Genomic DNA, 18686 nt, shown 5'->3' on the forward strand with positions numbered 1-18686 from the left:
TTGGGATTCATGCACATAAATTACTTCAGTGTGCTAATTTGCAGATGTTTATCTCCAGGTAGTAGTACTCCTGTTTAACCATGTAGTGGAAAGTACTTTAGGATAGGGGAATTATCATTCAAGTTCTTTTGATATAAAAATTAAAAAAAGCTGGTCAAATATCTCTATTTGATGTGCCTAGCATCACTGGCACTGTTATTAGCCAGTCTGCACCTGTGCAAACTCCGTTCATTATTTCTCTCCTTGTCAGACACGCCTTCACGCTGTTCTCTGTGCCTGCTGTAGTACACTATATTAATGACTTATTACAAAACCCGAGTTGTTTGTTGGTTGTTTTTTTTTTTAAATAAAAGTCCAAACCCTATCCCTACTCCTGCCTTAGCACTATGTCACCCGAGCATTAGTGCTACGTTTTCTGACTGCAAGGTATTGGTGCAGGGATATCTTAACACGTCATACACCAGTTCATGTCCCCCAACCCCTCATTTAGTCCATGACTGAATTGCATAGACCACATGGAATCTTTAATAATGATGTCACCTCCCAAAAAACTCAAATCCTACAAAACATTCCAGACTGTCTACTTGCAAATCAACCAAGCTTCTTCTGATTTACATCAAAAAACTCCATAATGCAACATTTACAAGGGCTCCTCTCCTTTTCTTTGGCTTTTGATAATCAAGGAAACTAGCAGGACTTTCAGACAAGGCCAAACATCTGGCATGGCCCTTGTTAAACACTTCACAATTCACTATCGAAAGTCAAAGGGACATTCATTTAACCTAGGAAGCATTACGGACCAGACAGGCACCAACGATCATGTTTCACAACTTTAATAGAATATTCTATCTATTCTGTACAAATTGAAAACACCGTATTAAGTTACAAATGTGTAAGGTAAGGCTGGAGCACTCTACATGCCTGGTCACAGTGTTGATACAGCTGCTATTCAACTGCTGCCAGAAGTTGGCAATGGATCTTAAACTAGAAACGTGTACCTGAAGTGCCACACAACAAAAGGTAGTTTTGAAGACTTCAGAGCTTTAAATAAAACAAATTGTGGAATGGAATAATTTCAGTGTTGCAAGTAAGACACCAAAACTTCAGATTTATTGAACTGAATTTTGATAAATTCCTGTGTTCATAGTGAAAGGTCCTCCATGCTGGACACTAAGCAATAAGACTACTGGAAATTTTCTGGTTCTTTGGCTGCAACCCACTTCCATCAACAGCAACAGTTTGGCCTTTGCATTTTGATCTTCATCCAGAAGAGTTGTCATTTTGATGCAAGTTGATTTCTTCTGTCTAGACTACTACACTGAGATCAATTCAAATTATTTGTTTTACAAGTACCCATATTGTATGCAAAAGAGGAAGATTTTCAAGTATATTAAAAACTATTAAAAAGCACTAATTCTGTCAAAGTACTTACAAACATATGAATAAATAAATAGCAAGATGAACAACTAAGTCTCAAATATGACACCCCCTTCAATGAAGTAAAATTACTTCAATTCAATTGGTTTTACTGAGATAATAAATATGACATTTAAAGCTGCTCAAGCACTAGTTCAATTTGTAGGTTGCAAGAAACATTAAAAAAGGGGGGAAGGAACTAGCAAAAAAGTCATATTGCTCTATCTGTTTCAGCTACCATACATGTAATCCATTTACTTTAGCTTCTCAGCACATTGCTATTCCACAATTTTCAATGTTTAACAAGAAAATGGATAATCCTCACGTGGTAGTCTGGACTATTCCCCTATGCATAGGGCAAAAGGCTCTAAAGGCCTAGTGACATACTTAGCTACAGTGTACCAACGGCTGTAGAGTGTGCTTTATTTAAACCTCCTATTTCCCAAATGCATTGAAGTTGCCACTGTACATGTTAAGCAATAAAGAAAAGTTAGTGAAAATCATGCATTTTAAAACAAATTAATTTTAAGCATTGTTAATAAGATTGTGCCGCAGCGATGGAATATCCTGAACTGCAGGCCAGGTATCCAAATATTTGTTACAAGTTGTTCAAATATCACTTCCAAGTGGTATTTCCTTATTACTGTTGTTTGCATTCAGCAGGTTGGCTGGAATCTTTCTGTACAAAAGGGAAAAAGAAAAAAAAAAGGTTAAAAATCAAAATAGCACACAAGAAAATGCTTCAAGAAATAAAAAAAATTGGCTATGCAGTTTTGAATTAGCTAGAGATATCATTAGCACATACAGAAAAGCTACATGTAAACTCAAGCTAGATGATAAAGGTCTGAACAGCAGTCACCATATTTATTGGGTTTCCCCCTGCCCCCAACTGCTTGGTACCCCATAATACTCTTTATCTGCATTTGTGTTCTTTACATTCCATCCAGTAGGCCAAGGTTCGAACAAACAAGAAAGCAAACCACCTTCTACTCCCTCCAACCAGAGGCACAATTTGACTTTCAGTTCTTATTAAACAGTTTAATAAACTGCCACCTCCTCACTAACTCTGAGGAGAGAGGAAGGCAGGGAAAGTAGGCTGCTTATTCTGCAGCACGTTTGAGGTTTTTTCCTTAGAAGCCTTGCCCTTTCTGCTAAGGTGATAAAAACGTAATTAATGTGTTGATTTCTTCTAGGTTCTGCATCACCAGCAGGTAACTATTCAACAGTTTAACGCTGGGCAAGAAGTCCACGTTAATCTGAATATGTAGAAGTAGAAACACCTCCATTATGTAGTAAAACAACTTCCCCTGTGGCAAAAGGAAGTGTATTTGTGAAGGAGAACAAGTACTCAAACAGCTAAGAACTTCAGGTTTTACACTGCACCTCTTGCTTTTTTGTTGTAAAACAGGATTCCTAGAAAGCAGGAGAATTTATTCAGTGTATTTCCTGTTTGCTTCTCCCTTTAACATTCTTAACATAGTTTATTATAAACAAATGGCAGTCACATAAACCTGCTGAATTCTAGTAAAGAAGAATACAGGTATAAAACATGACACCTTGAATTCACTGACCACAGAACAAAATGTTTCTTAGTAACTATCCTAAAGAGCAGCTTTATATGTTGTAAAAGAAGTAAACATACAAGAGTTCATTATACATCAAGTAACCAAGAGCTAAGGCAACTTAAGCATTTTGCCTGTAGTGAGGAAGAACAGGTGCAACTAAGATTCCTTACCATAAGTTTTGCCCCCGATCATCTGCACTAAACCCAGACTATTTTTCTCTTCCTCACCTAAACTGCTTTAGGGTTAAAGCAGTCACTATCATTCCCACTGGAAGTCTGGATTAAAGCCAAATGCTGTTTCTTCTGCACAGATATGCCAAACTGTTCAGACTTCTTCCTTGTGGTTTTCTTCCCCCAGCACATCTGGCTAACTTCAACTTTGTACTCTCTCATCTGCCTGGGGTTCCAAATAACACTGATGTGAATTTGTTTTCACTGATCTGGGTCTAAATACAGCATGAATTCCCTCTTGAAAAGAGGGATATGTTTACACAGAACACAGAATTGGCATTCTCTCTCTCAAAAAAACCATAATCCCACTGCCACTGGCAATACATTGCATGCTATCCCTTTTCATTTAAAGACAGGCAAAAACTGGCAACATTTTTATCAAAAAGCTTTCCAAAAGTATCTTACTTTTCTTATAACTGCTTTGTATTTGAACATGGCCACAGAGTAGCACACAGCATCACTTCCCCTCCCTCATGCTTTCTGGATAAGAGCCATAATCAAACAGCAAACCCGTTATGTAGAAAGTACTTAAAAATCTTTCCATCTCTCTCCTTCCTTCCTATTCACCTGTTGTATCAGACACACTCAGGTTGACCACTGCAACCATTTCAGCCAAATTTTAATGATCAACCAAAACCCTTATTGTATTTTATAATAAGCTTCATTATCTTTTCTTTATACTTGTCTTTATTTCTGTAAACATTTAAATCATATTATTGCATATAAATCTTTATCCTGTAAAAACTGAGTCATAGAAATTATGAAGTTCCTTCTTAAGGACTTTCCAGTGTTGATTATTGCTCTCAGACAAAAAAAACCCCAACAAACCAAAAAAACCCAAAAAAAACCACACCAAAAAAACCCCAAACCGCCCACAGTTTAACAGGTTTTTGGATAGGAGTCAGTTGTTGGAAGAATTTTGAGAGGAATACTTCTAGTTTATGCTATTTTTAGCTTACAGGTGAGGCATATCTATCTTGACCATATATATAACATGTTTAAGCGGGCCATAAGTAACAAGGAAGTATCTCAGGTCCAGATTCCAACATAATCCATTTTCTTCCACCATTTCAATAGCACAGCACTGCTCTTACTAAGCAAGCCAGCATGTGAGCTCCTTATTGCTTTCAGCTACTCATCAGCCTCATAAAGTATCTCACAGTCTAATCCAGAGATGACAACAGTCCAGACAGATGAATACAATTTTCTTCAAGTTACAGCTGCCCCTTCAGGTACATGCATGTTGAAGGACCCCAAGCTGTGTGTGTGATCAAGATACTACATCCATACTCCCTCAGGCAAGGCCATTAAGCTTGAGCCTGCTCTTCCCACAGTGCCCATACTGTTGGTGACATTTGGTCAGCCAACCACTACCAACCCATTTATTGGCCTTAGACAGACCCTGCACTATTTTTTTTATCTCCTCATTCTAGCAAGATTTCCATTCATGCTGTATTTCCCTAAATTAACTTCCCAAGATATCTTATAAAGGCAGTGAAGTACATTGGCCAGGCAATAAAGATCATACAGAGAGACTCAACTGGCAAAGGTAAGGAGGAATTGCATCTTATTTTAAAATAAATTTAGCAGCAAACACACGTACTGAAGTTCACTACCAGTGCTACAGAGACAAGTAAGAATTCTTCTTGTCATAAAGAGATTCCCTACAGTAGTCACAAGCAATGACTTAAGTTCATATGAAAAGTGCTAGGATTTTTTAATTGTATGTCTTTAAAGCATTTCATAATATTTATTTATTCTGTGCAAGGAGTTTAAACTACTCTAGGTCTTTGATTCCAGTTTGAGATGCTGTTCCAATGGAGATATACCAGATAAATAAGTGAAACTCCCACCTATTTTTTCTCTTTTGCTAACAAGCATCAATGTAAAGCTTTTTTTGCTTTTATTGGATCACTTGCTCAGAATTAAAAAAAATATATGTATATATATATATATACACACTCCTGCTACAATGGACATGAACATTTTTCTTCTGGCATTTGATTACCCAGGAAAACAATGCAAGAAACTTGAGCTAATTAGCTGATGTACAGACCACTTGCTCAGACATCAGCAATTACATCAGCTAAACTGCATCAGCTGCTCATGGACACAGAGGACATGCATCAATTTTAACGAGGGAATGCCACCTAAAATTTACAGGATCATAGGGCTAAAATGGAGAAAAGCAGGTCTGAAGTAATATTGCTTTCATGACTTTCATACACACAGCCCACTGCATCTACCCATACAATTGACCTTGTGTCCTCGAGGATGGGAGCATAAGCCCAAAGTATCCATGCCATTTATCTTAGCAATTTAATCCTTTCAAACCAGAGTTTTTTCACATAAAGTTACTGCTGAAAGAGACACTGAATTTCTATTAATCTTCAATGTTTAAACAGATTAGGCAGGATACACTGCCAGGCGATTCAAAGAGCAATTGAGCCTTTACCTCCTTACTTTTACAAATGACTTTTTGGAAAGTTTGGCTAAAGCAGCCATGCAGGCACTGGCAGCCCATCAAGGTCTTGCCTGACACACAAACAGACTTTGCTGCCAACCGTGGCATCAATGCAGGCAGTAGGCACTAAAGCTGATGTCTTTCTAGCAAGAAGGAAGAAAGCCTTTCAGTATTTCAAATGTCTTACCATGAAATAGTCCAGTTAGGGGTCCTAAAGCTAAACCTTATCTTTATTCATTTTCTAATCTATATTATTGAATGAGAAAAATCAAGGATATCAAATATATACACAAGAAGTAAACTCAGAGCTAACTGGAGCCAAGTAAGCAAGCGGTCTGAACTGCCTCCTCCACAACTGGGACATAACGCTTCAAAGGTGCTGAAAATGAATTTGCTAACAGGCCCTTTTGCCACTGTTACTTAAAAGATAGACTAAGCACCTTGAAGCACATGCAGTCTCTCTCCACAGCAGCTTTTTAGTTCATATTTCAAAACATCATTCTATATTACCTTGTCAGCTACTTCTCAATTCAAGCATAGTGTCAGTAACGTGAAATAAAGTCATGGAGAAATACACTAAACAAAACAAGCTACGTTATCTTTTGTAGCATGTTCTGAAGCTACTTTCAATCATCTGACTGCTCAGTCTTCCAAAGTCACAACTTATATATAGTAGCCTAAGCTCTTTGTGTAAGAGATCATAATGATCTGCTATAACCGAACAACTCAAATGTACTTTAAACTGACAGCAGTGAGAGGAAGGAAGGAGGGAAGGTTAAAGCAGAAAGTGTTGACATTTATGTAGCAGATGGAGGTAATATGTAAATGACTGAACAGGAGAAATTGAATTTGAAAGGAAAAGAGACCAAAGAACAAATATTTTTTGTGTACATGGAAAGGAAAACTATTCTAGATATAAGGAAAAAGGGGGGGGGGAACAGGACTGAAAGGCAAAGAGGGGCAGGGGACAGGGAGAAACAGGACCAGAAAACGGGATGAACAGAAGGAATGGAGAACAGGATTAGGGGTATGGTCTTAAAAGATAACAAACAGAATTCCAAGTTGACTTGAAAAACTGAAGCCAGTGGCTGACAACTTTTCATTTTAAGGCAGCTGTCTAGCAGACTGCAGCAGGACAACATATAAACTGTTGTGACAAATGGATGTTCTACTACTGCACGTGAATAAACAGTGTAAGTATGTTGGGGCAGGGTGGCTGGCTTCCCAAAGGATATCAGACTGGAAATAAAATTAAAAAAAAAAAAACCAAACAAAAAAAACCCAACAAAAAACCCACACACACCAAAAAACCCAACCAAAACCAAAACGCCACCACCACAGCTCAGTTCTGAGTTTAACAAAGGCAAAGAAGAGCATTATCTATGCAGAGAGGGAATGAGTTGGAAAGATTACAGCTCCTAAGTAACCAAAGAAAAGATATAAGCCTAAAATACAGGGGGGGGGGAGTATAGAGCCTGTTGCAGGCATTGTTCTCTATGAGGCATGGGATGAAAGGTGAAAGATGACAGTACACAATAGAAGGAACTTTTTTTTGTTCTTTTAGATAGAGACAGACAAGCAGGAGAGCAATACCAGTTCAGAATCATGAGAGCTCAAGAAAAGGCCCCTAAGAGTGACTGACTGCCTTTGTCAGGCAGCATAAACAAGAATAATGTTGGAAAAGACATACTAAGTAAGCTGATGACTTACAAGAGTTCACAAGAAGAGTAGAGGAGATATTTAAGAAATAATTTGCAAGTAGACTAGAAACAGTAGACACACAACATCAAATCAGAAACAAGACAAAAAGAAAGCCTGGCAAGTCTCAGTATCTTTTATCATGTGTATATAAAATTCAGTTTGACTGCTACAAGGGCAAAGCAGAAGTTGTGCCAGGAAGGTAGAGAGGTAATTCTAAAAAATCTAATTATATAATTTAAAGGTATTCATCTCTATACATGTTTCTATTTTTTACTAATAAAACTTAAACTCTGAAGTCACCATTCCCCCACTTCTTTTCCCCATACAAGGAAAAAACCCAAAAAAACAAAACAGAAAATCCTAGAAAACAAACCACATTGCATGGCTACAAATGGGACTCTTGGAAGTTAGGTATGAATGGAATTCCACCTTACCTAGAAATGTATGAATGATAAACAGACTTAAATTACACCTAAATGGGAAAAAATTGAAAGGAACTGTCAGCATGAACATAAAGTGAAATGTACAAAATAATACAGGAGGCAACAACCATAACCTTCCAAGATACTTCAAGCTTTTTCTCTACAAAATACCAAATCCTTTAAAAGGATATTTGATACTTAGCACAGATACACTTTGACTCAGAACTAACATTTTGTTTCTCAGCTGTCCAACTTTTTCCCATTACAGGTACACCACTGCATTTTGATCCTGCAGAGCAGTCAGAATATTCATTTCTGCCACTCTAATCCTGTTTGATCAATCTTTCCACAAGACAGACTTTCTTTAGTATACAGTACTTCTCATTGAAGAAAAACAAGCTCAATTCTTGATACAGTGACAAAAAGCATTTACTAGTGCTATGATGATCCACATAAAACGGTGTCAGAAGAGTGACATGTTAAGCTGCTGTTAAGACTTTCATCCAAAGATCAAGTAGTTTTGCATGCCTTCCACTTTTTCTTCTCTGCCTTTATAAAAAATTAAAAGCTGATGTTTTAAGAACTAAATGAACACAAGTCTGTCATCACTGTCCCGGCTCCACTAAATGTAAGCATTAACTTTACCATGACTGAAGGATTCAAAGATACCTATCAGAAGGAGCACTAACCCTTAAGGCTGAATTTTAAACCAGGTCTCCTAAAGTTTAAAATTCAAAAGTTGGGGACTAACTTTTTTTTCATTTCTAGCTGAGCACACACATGCAGAGTCTAACCTGCAGCCATCAGGACAACTAAAAAGAACAATTCTAAGAAAAAGAAAATAAACAAAACAAGCTAGTTGAGATTTGTCAGACTAGTTCTAAGTTGAAGTTCAGCCACAGAATATTCGAATATAACCTTTCTAAAGGAAAAATACATATTATTATGTATCATTACCGAGATACCCTTAAGAAGTAAAGGCACACAGTTCTGACATTACTTTTTTCTTGGTGCAGGTTGGAAGACAAAACCTGTATTTTCTCAATTTATGTAAACATTAACCTTTCTTTTAAGAGCAATTTGAGTGCTGAAGAAGATGAAAACATTGCAGTCAGAAGCTAGGGCGGTTTTTGTTTTTTAATAATTTATTAATCTTTTCAAAAACTATTATAACCTTAGTTACATCGCTCATGATTAGTCTGTGTTATGACTAAGCACACAAAAACCCTTACCTTAGGATCACTCTCTGCATCTTCCTCTTCTTCTCCCTCCTCTTCCCCCTCCAACTCCTATGACAAAATAGAGATAAACTAACAGAAATTAAAATAGGTTAAAAGTGCAACTTTTAGTAATGGAGAAAAAACAAAATAGCAAGTTATCTGGGTTGACTTAAAAGAATTAAGCATCTTCAAAATCTTAAAGCAAAATCTTTAAAAGATTTAAAACACAGATTTCAGCATGGCTTAAGGCAACCTTCCTACATAAGTTGCTGCAGTCTCTCAGGCATTTTTTAACTTCCATCCAACATGTTATTTGGAATTTTACAGTTCTGAAAGTAAGTATATACGTCTAATTTTGTTTTTCATTTTGACGTCCTTCCAAACAGTCTCTGTTTATTTGGATTACTGTGGACAGGCTATGTATTCCCGCACAGGATTTTGCGGTATTTTCGCACTCTGTTGTACACCTGCCTACATCCAAGTAGTAACATCTGGCCCTGGAGACAGATTAAAAATACACGTACAATTCTATCAAGACCCAGCTTAAAGAAAAATAAGAAAGCGTTTAGTCACTCAACAGCCTAAGCCCAGAAGTCTGCATCGCTGAAGACTATCAGCTCACATTAGACCACCAGCTTGATAACTTCTGATGTACTCTACTGTAGTGAACTTGATGATAGTCAGGTATGTACCTTTAACCAATTAGCAGGAACACCACAGCAAAAGCAGTAAAATAAGAATGTAATTACCTGTAAAGGATATTACTTCATTTAAGTGTGGTATCATTTAGTGGTTTTGTGCAAAGCCTTTCACAGTATGTTTGTATTCATACAACACTACTGTAAACGGACCAGAGCTCTTGGCATACTAGAAATTCCAGCCTAAATTAAGCCTTTATCCTGAGCAGTTGCACAATCTTCCTTTTTTACTTTACATTTAGCAAGCCCTCAAGCTCACAGCTGAATTCCACTACTGCCTAAGTAACAGATACTTAAAAATAAGACTGAAGGTTCTTATCATGCAGCACTCAAAAAAACAGCTTGATTTTAATTTCTGACTCATGTCAGAAAGCAGCTTTCAAAATACTAGAAAAAAACTGGATAAATGTTCTTGCAGAAAGTACTTCTATGATGAGAAAGAACAGCCATAGATTTTTTTTAAGTCGGGAATGCTGACCTCTTTTGGAAAGAAGTATCATACACAAGAGCATTTATGAACAACTATTTTCTGCTCCATATAGGACTATTTGTGGAACTGGAACACAGCAGGTAATTAGTTATCTATAAAAGATACAGTACGCATCTCACCTCCTCTTCACCTTCTTCACCTTCTTCAAACTGAAAAACAAACCCAAGGTTTTATTAGCTCTGCTAATAATTGCACAAAATCTTATGCAATAATAGATCTAGCATATTCAAACACAGTAACTGAAACGAAGCCCCTTCCAGAAGCAAAGATTAACAACTCACAGCAAGTTGAATGATTTTTTCCTATTTCTAAGGAACAGGAACCTCTTCAGGTTTTTTGCTATTCTCATGTAATTAATACTACATACTAGTCTAATCAGAAGAGGAGGAGAATGTTTCTATCTACAGGTTGACTAATAAACAAAATGCTGATAGCATACATACGTTATCATCATCCTCTATAGCTTCCCCAGTGAAATAAAGCACAGCACGAGGGACTATCCTTTCACGGAAGAAGTGTCCGATTTCAAAATCTGCTGCTAAAGTAAACTCTGAATCTTCATCCTGTAAAGCAAGACAGTTTGATTTTTCTACTAAAAATGTGACGTGCTATGAGGAGCAAACAAAAGTATTTCAAAGTTATAGTTTTGAGAAACATCACACTGTCATCAACATCAACGTTCAGGTCATGTACTTTCAGTATACTTAACTTTGTAACAATAAAAGGAATATTGCAAGTCTAAATGCAGATTTGCAGAATTGAGATTTATTTTTAAAGTTTCCTACTTTCTACATACAGGCTACTGGCCTGCGGAAACACCTTCTATTAAAAAGGCTCACATAGACTTCGCTGGTTCTGACACCTGATGTTACAGAATTGTTCAGAATGCTTCAGATTGATTTTTTTAAAAAATCAGATACCAGCCATGCAGTAGTGCTGAGTGGCTAGAGAAAATAATGACCTCTTCCCAACAGTGATCATTATAGATGCATTGGATCACCAAGACATGCAACAGCAAAATGTCAATGGATTACTTGGACAAGTCAACAGTATCTTTCATTTCCTCAAGATGAAACTCAGCTTTGGCAAAAGCAAAAATAACGATAAAAATACACAGTACTTAATAAAATAACCCAAATAGTCACTCACTATAGAGATGTTTAGCAAAAAAGATAAAGCAGAGCGCAATCATCAATTTCAGAAATGTAAACTTACCAATGACTCTCCATCACCAGATACTGCAAAAAGAAAAGACAGTAAATTTAAGAAAAGTTTGCACAGTCTAGCCCACCTCAATATTTAAGATGACAAAACACAGCATAAAGACCTTCTCATACCAGAAAACACCGGCGTTATAAAAGTCTTCAGAAGCTAACTATTAAACCTCTGAAGACAATTCAGGTTCATCCTAAATTAAACCCACAGAAATTGCACTTGCAAGAATTTCATGTACTGCAATAACAGCATCAAAGCTGCCATTTTGACGTCAAAGATTTTTGCACAGGAAATATTCTTTCTACAAAGATGGGTTCAGAAGGCATGCAGATCACACTTCTCTCAAAGAGCAACACATTTTGTTTCTGTATTAATGCTGTAATTACAGTAACTTCATTTTGCTAGAGCACTACAAACCCTCTCCTCTCCCCATACACATGCTACCAAACAGATTAACATTTTCTCATGAATTTGCAAAGTATTGTCAAGAGGCGGCCCGGTACTGTAACTGGTAAGGAACAGGGTGGGGTTTGTTTAAAAAACAAACAAACAAACAAAAAAATCCCCAACCACAGAAAACCCAAACAACCCAGATTTCCCTCCTCTACTCAAGTGCCATGGTACTGTGATCCTGCTGTGAAAGTGATATTTGGCTCAGTCTGTTCCCAAGTTGAAAATGCAGTATCAGCTGCCAGCAGATGCCACAGTCTTATCTTTCTTATACAGTTACCTCCAGAGTACGTCCTTTAAGTATTTTTAAAAAAAATACAAAACTATCATGAGGCAAACAGATCTCCATTCCTTTCTGAAAGCAGCAACTACTTATAACACACACACAAAAAAAAGTTTTTATGTTAAAGGACACTTCTGTACCAAAAAAACCTCTTAACTTTGGAAATACTTATCACTTGTTTCTTATCCCCATGTACATGGGGATTTGCAGTGGTATTTAGAAGGGACAGGTAGTTCATAATAGCCCACGACTGAATCAAGAACTAATGTCCATTTTGTTCAGTACATCTCAAGTCCACAAAGTAAACTGCTTCCATCCATGTTTGAAAAAGTACAACAGGACATGTATCAAGAAGAAATAACGTTTTTGGAATCCATCTAAATTGTTTTAAATATGTGAGTACGCATCTAACATTAGATAACTAGGTGTCCCGGTTTTGGCTGGGATAGAGTTAATTTTCTTCCTAGTAGCTGGTATAGTGTTATGTTTTAGATTTAGTATGAGAATAATGTTGATAACACACTGATGGTTTTAGTGTAAACACTACTTAGCAACAACTAAGTCAAGGATTTCTCAGCTTCTCATGCCCAGCCAGCAAGAAGGCTGGAGGGGCACAAGAAGTTGGGAAGGGACACAGCTAGGACAGCTGACCTCAACTGACCCAAGGGATATCCCAGACCATATGATGTCATGCTCAGCATATAAAGCTGGAGGAAGAAGGGAGGGATGTTCAGAGTTATGGTGTTTGTCTTCCCAAGTCACCGTTAACGTGTGGAGCCCTGCTTTCCTGCGCATGGCTGAACACCTGCCTGCCGATGGGAAGTGGTGAACAAATTCCTTGTTTTGCTTTGCTTGCGTGCACAGCTTTTGCTTTACTTATTAAACTGTCTTTATCTCACTCAACCCAACTTTTCTCACTTTTACTCTCTTCTGAGTCTCTTGCCCATCCCACCAGGGGGAAGTGAGCGAGCGGCTGTGTGATGCTTAGTTGCCAGATGGGGTTAAACCACGACACTAGGAAAATTAGGAAGGTATGTATGGAGCATTAGGGATCACTAATTAATCACAGAAGAAACCACAGGAAGTTCTGTCACTTAAAACAAAGGTTTAAGTTCTAGCATATTGGTTTCACTTGGCCAACACTTGAAGAGATTTCTTTGGCATGTTAAAAACCTCAAATTGATGCATGGAGCCATCCTGTGGTAAAACAAGTCAACTTCTTTAGGAGATTCTACATGAGACACTTTCTGTACTATGAATCCTGTTTACACAGCACACCTAATGGCCAAATGCTACAGAGTAACATCAGAACGAAATTATCTGTTTGGATGGGCTGCAGTTTGCCATCTTCTAGTAACAAGAAAGTATACAATGCAGCAGCATAAATAGTTTGTAGGTTTAAGCTGTATGAATACAAACACAAATAAATAAAACACTGCATATTTTAAGAATCCTAAATTCTCGATTTCCAAGCTTACCCTTTATTGGGCTGAAGAAGTTAAAAAAAGAATCATTAGGTACTTGTTTAGTAATTGTCCGAACTGTGCCTCGACCCTTGTGTTTCTGTTTTTTCTTGATTGTTTTAACTGTAACATTTTTTCCTTTCTTCCAGTCAATAGTACACCTAGAGACAACATGTGGGAAACAGCATTTTAACACAAGACATCAATGAAAATAAGGAACTGAGCATTACAGCAACAAACTTCAAGGCAAAGATGGTGTAACATTCTCTAGATAAAGCTAGTGTTACACACACCAGCAACTGAATCTACTTGACAAGATGTCAAGCAGATGCATCATAGCACTAGAGACTGTGTATGTTGACATAACAAATATTTCCCTAAATGAAAAAGCTAAATAGTTTGTCTTTGCAGAATAATCACTGCCCCCACCCCACCTATACTTTAATACCTCTTTGCCCCAACTACTGGAGTTTTGTAACTAAGGACATGATTAAGCTATTCCAGAAAAATCTCAACAGTAGAGCCAATAGAAAACAGTATGTTATGTCCTCTCACTACAGGCCAAGGCAGTGTCCATTTACCCTAAAAATAAATGCACAGAGTAGCCAAGGAGAGGCACGTTTTAGTTCTCCAAAGAGCAGTGCTCAGACTGACTTGGCAGTCAAGAACAGTAAGCTAGGAAGAGGTTACTTTTTAGTACCTTTCTGCTACTGTGCAAACATACGCTTTTATCTCAGTTACAAGTCTCCCTCCATCCACCTACAGTTTTATCCAAAACTGCAGATGGCAAAGAATGAGTGGTAAACACAGACAGTTCTCTTCTAGAGGAAATAATGGTGTCACAGTAACCCTTAAGTGCCTCAGAATAGCCTGTCCTATAGATAAATGGTCAAAGTCAACAGTTTTACAGATAACCTGTGCAAAAAGCCACAGAAATATTTTCCTGCTCTACTTATTCCACTATCTATAACCTTATTCAGGAAACATGAACTGAAAGCAAAGTTAATGATATACCAGCAATTTTAGAAAGGGATTCCTCCATAAGACTCAAATGGAAAACATTTTGCTGTAATTAACTAAAGTTTTCTTCAAAATGGACTAGCATTTTACTTAGGCACAACTTTCACTAAACATGCAAGTAGACCTTTTACCTCACTGCAGGTAAATACTCCATTCAAAAGCCAACACATAGCACTAAAAGCCAAAAGGTTTTGAGGTCATCAGGGTGCTTTCAAGAAAGCAACTATTTGGCATTTCTGAAGTGTTAGTTCAAAAAAACCAAACCAAAACAACACCAAACCACACACACAAAAAAACCCTCCCACCAAAACCCAAAAACACATCCTTGAAGGTGGGGGGCATTGCGGGGCAGACACGACCACAACAGAAAAAACACCAAGGAAGCTAAGAAAAATAAGGTATTAAAACATTTTTCAGTTGTGTCAGCTCTGCTCTGGTGTAGCACTGAACAACGGTTATAGAGCAGAGATCACTGATGGGAAGAGAAAGGCTTAGGTTAGACAGAATGCTCTTTTACCCAAAGAAAAACTCTAACGTGGTGTCCAACTCACTAGACTTCCAGAACAGAGATGAGAATTCACCATCCCACAGTCAGTTTCTGAAGACATTTTGCCAAAAAAAGTTGCTGCATTAGCCACAATTGCCAGAACCAAAACTGCATGGCCAGTATATTCTAGCCTCAAAACTGGCTAAAAGAACAGATCATACGTATGAACAATTCCTGCCAGATTCAGAAGTACTGCTGGAATAAAAATTGCTGATGAGATGAGCAAGACCCCAAGAGAGTCTAAGGCTACTCATCAGACAAAGGATGGAGGCCTATGAAATGTAATGACTAAAATGAATTTACCCAGTTATCTGGAAATAAAAGGCTTGGGATCTCATTAGTAATCTGTTAAATTTGAAAGGTGCACACTATGTTAAAATATATCTGTATCTATGTATCTGTTACTTCTACATGCTGAGACTAAGATCATCATCTTCCTTCCTACAAACATTCCTAGTTTTTAAGTCAGCAAAAGCTTTATTTTATCTTCATTAATCATTATCACAGCAAGAGAAAACAGCATCTGAAAAATACAGACTATTACTTCTGAAGGTTTTTCAAATTTCAAGTTTTCCTTACCCCTCACAATCAACTATTTCAGGTCCTTCAAATGAAAAGGGATCTGTCTTGTCCGGTTCCGACTTCATCTTGTATGTTTTTGTCAGGACTGAATTAGAAAAGTAGTCATTGGGCCCAAAGTGGAACTCTAATGAGAAAGACTGGAAGAAAGTTCCATTATAATTTTATGTTACCACTGATTTTTATATTTGAAATAGTGCATCAGCAGAATTACCACTAATCAAACTCTGAATACAGGAAAAAATAAGAATATGATGGCAAACATATCTTTCAAACTACAGCAGAAGCAGAAAATTAAGAATGTCAACCAATCCTGAACATACAGGAAGCTAGAACAACCCTGGCTAGTATTAATATTCAAATTATAATCAGGTAATTACTACATTTCATTCACCTTTACATACAGAACTGCTGTCTTAAAAGCAACCTTAGAAATAAGTACTCTGAGAAAAGCCTTGCTTTCAATTTCTGTGGAAGCCTAGTCATCATCCTTTGACTAGGGATGATAAAGTTGTTATTCTGAATTCATTCTAACATCAGAGTAACACCACCAGGTTCTGTTACTCCCTTACACTCTGACTATTCAATGTCATGATCTTAATGACTGAAACAGACTTTATTTCTAATTAAAGAAATTTTAGACTGCAGGAGTCTGTATTTAAACAGTGCGCTCCACCACAAACCAGAGGGATTTTTTCTATTTGATAATAGCAAATCCCGCAAAAGAACACTGGCTTCATAAACTGAAGCCTAAAATTATACATGTCTTAACAGGTTACAGCCTGAAGCAGGTGTTTCTGCGTATGTTTGAGCCTCCTGTGGCACGTGAAAATTGTTTGCAGAAATTCAGTTTCTTACATTGAGAACAAAAGGCTCCAGTTATTGAAAACTGCAGCATACACAATGCATCAATTTTCAAACCTGTAAAGCTTTCAAAACTGCTTGCACAATGCTATATATGCCCACTTTGCACTCAGGATCAACTATGAACTGTTTAAAAGTAAAACAAAACTCAAACTGCCTCGTAACAGGGGAAACAATAAAGGTTTTCAGCAGCATTGCTTTAGTTACCTGAATGGGGAAAAGGTCTGCAGATCAATTCAACAACACAAAAGGGTTCAAAGTCAAAACTCCCAACACTACCAATACCTACTGCACAGGCACAGCATGCGTAACAGTTACCTCAAATATTTTATTTACTCCCCCAGCAATATGCCACAAGAACTAGACCTAGTGCACATACAAAACAAGTAACTGCCAAAAACTGCTTTGAATACACTTCCCCAGGCACTCTTCAGACTCAGGCCAGAAAATGGACAGTTATCACTCAAGTCTGCCTTGCCATCCCCTATTTTTGAAGGCCCACCGTGTGCAGACAGGATAAGTAACTCTAGAGCAACAGCCTGTTCAAAGATATTTATCCCTCACTCATCTCCCAAAGGCCCCTTAGTCTAAGACCCCATGAATCTCCTCACATCACTGAAATCTGGAAAGACAGTGGTCAAGGAGTGATGGAGACTGGTGGCAACAGCAGCCTTCCCAACTCACATGCTCACAGTTTAAGAAAAGGAAGCCACTGGGAACCAGGTATGCACTGGAATATCAGTGTTGGCTTCACATAGCCTATTTCAGCTTTACTTCCATTTTAAAGCAATTCAAGACAGCTAGTATGGTTTGGAGGGTGTCTTCAGCTAAGGCAAATCTCTCTCTGGCAAACATGCTCAGGGCAAGAGTACAAACTTAGCTTATGCACTACCAGTGACTAATACTTGTACCCAAATAATCCCACAAACCATCACTGGGTTTATAAAAAGGTAACCAGTAGCACTACTTAGCATGCAGGATCCCAAGGACTAGCAAGACAAAAGTATCTGCAGACACTGCATTTCAGTTTTTCATTCTATACCTGCTAATTAAGAGACAATAAGAAGCAGCTTCAAGTTTCACATACTATTTGAAGTGTTGTAATAATCTTTCCAGTAGTCTGTATTTGGACATCTTTGCTTTGGATATCAGCTTACCTTTGTAGCATGTATTTCTAGATATTTCCTGTAGTATGAGATGTTCTCATGAAGTTCAAAAAAGAGAACTTCCTTATTTTAAGCTACTTAAGTTATACCCAGATGCATCATCCAAGTCTGAATATGCTAGCTCAGTATCCTCATGTCCAAATAGATATACAAGTAGAAATTCTATTTATACAAACATATGCAAGTTTATTCATCTGATTATAAATAAATAAAAGCAAACAGTAAGGGAATCACTTATGCTTCATGCAGACAGAAGTTTACATATACAGGCTACAGCAAACAGGACTTTGAAGCACTATGACTGTAGCCAGGCAAATCTACTTTTGGAGGACCGTATCTACAGTTAATCACTTTGGGTCAATGGTACATCAGAAAACTCTTAATCACATATTTCTTTTACTGGCAAAACCTAAAACCCAGCAGAATTAGTGTATTTATTACACATTGGTTATGTGAACTTTTACAGTACAAAGCTACTACTGCTGCACCAATTGTCAATAGCCAGAGATTTCAGACAAGACAGTTGCACACAACTGGATAACTGGTTTCAGTTAAGTAGTTAGGAATGCATCCTTTTGTCTCCAAATACAGAAGGGTCATGGAATTTGTCAGCCTTCCATTATTGGATTTCATGTAGTACTGGAATAGAACCTATTCACAGAAATATGCTGTCAAGGGGTTACGAACAGGGCAAGACAAGATAAACCTACTAATGTTTTAAGAGCAGTTCTCTTCGACTTAAGGTACTGTAAAACAAAGCTGAATGAGAACACAAAAATGCTGTAGGCAAAACCAACTGTTCCCAAATCATCCAAATGCCACCGAATAGATATGCTTTCAAGATAAAAACAACCAACTTCCTGGAATATTTTACTTTGTTCTTAAACAATTCA

At 37.5% G+C, this 18686-nt stretch overlaps 1 protein-coding gene and 1 non-coding gene across 7 annotated transcripts in view; both read right to left on the bottom strand.

The window, feature by feature from the left end:
• Positions 1-817: 817 nt before the first annotated feature.
• The window catches only part of NAP1L4 (nucleosome assembly protein 1 like 4), a 30003-nt gene continuing 12134 nt past the window's right edge, over positions 818-18686 (bottom strand). For 3 of the 6 annotated variants that reach the window (XM_049821320.1, XM_049821324.1, XM_049821321.1), the window contains 7 exons: positions 15764-15903; positions 13633-13778; positions 11422-11444; positions 10650-10769; positions 10326-10355; positions 9031-9087; positions 818-2095 (listed from right to left, as the gene is read on the bottom strand). In XM_049821320.1, coding sequence (XP_049677277.1) covers positions 2057-2095; positions 9031-9087; positions 10326-10355; positions 10650-10769; positions 11422-11444; positions 13633-13778; positions 15764-15903 — 555 coding nt within the window. In that variant the 3' untranslated portion in view covers positions 818-2056. Of the gene's footprint in view, positions 2096-7810; positions 7849-9030; positions 9109-10325; positions 10356-10649; positions 10770-11421; positions 11445-13632; positions 13779-15763; positions 15904-18686 lie in introns of all 6 variants that reach the window. The other 3 variants (XR_007508587.1, XM_049821322.1, XR_007508588.1) reach the window with 3 other exon arrangements.
• Positions 18367-18487, bottom strand: LOC126047582 (small nucleolar RNA SNORA54). Its single transcript, XR_007508607.1, has one exon. It is a non-coding gene; the product is annotated as a small nucleolar RNA SNORA54 (small nucleolar RNA).

This window comes from Accipiter gentilis, chromosome 17, assembly GCF_929443795.1.
Source record: "Accipiter gentilis chromosome 17, bAccGen1.1, whole genome shotgun sequence".
NCBI lineage: Eukaryota > Metazoa > Chordata > Aves > Accipitriformes > Accipitridae > Astur > Astur gentilis.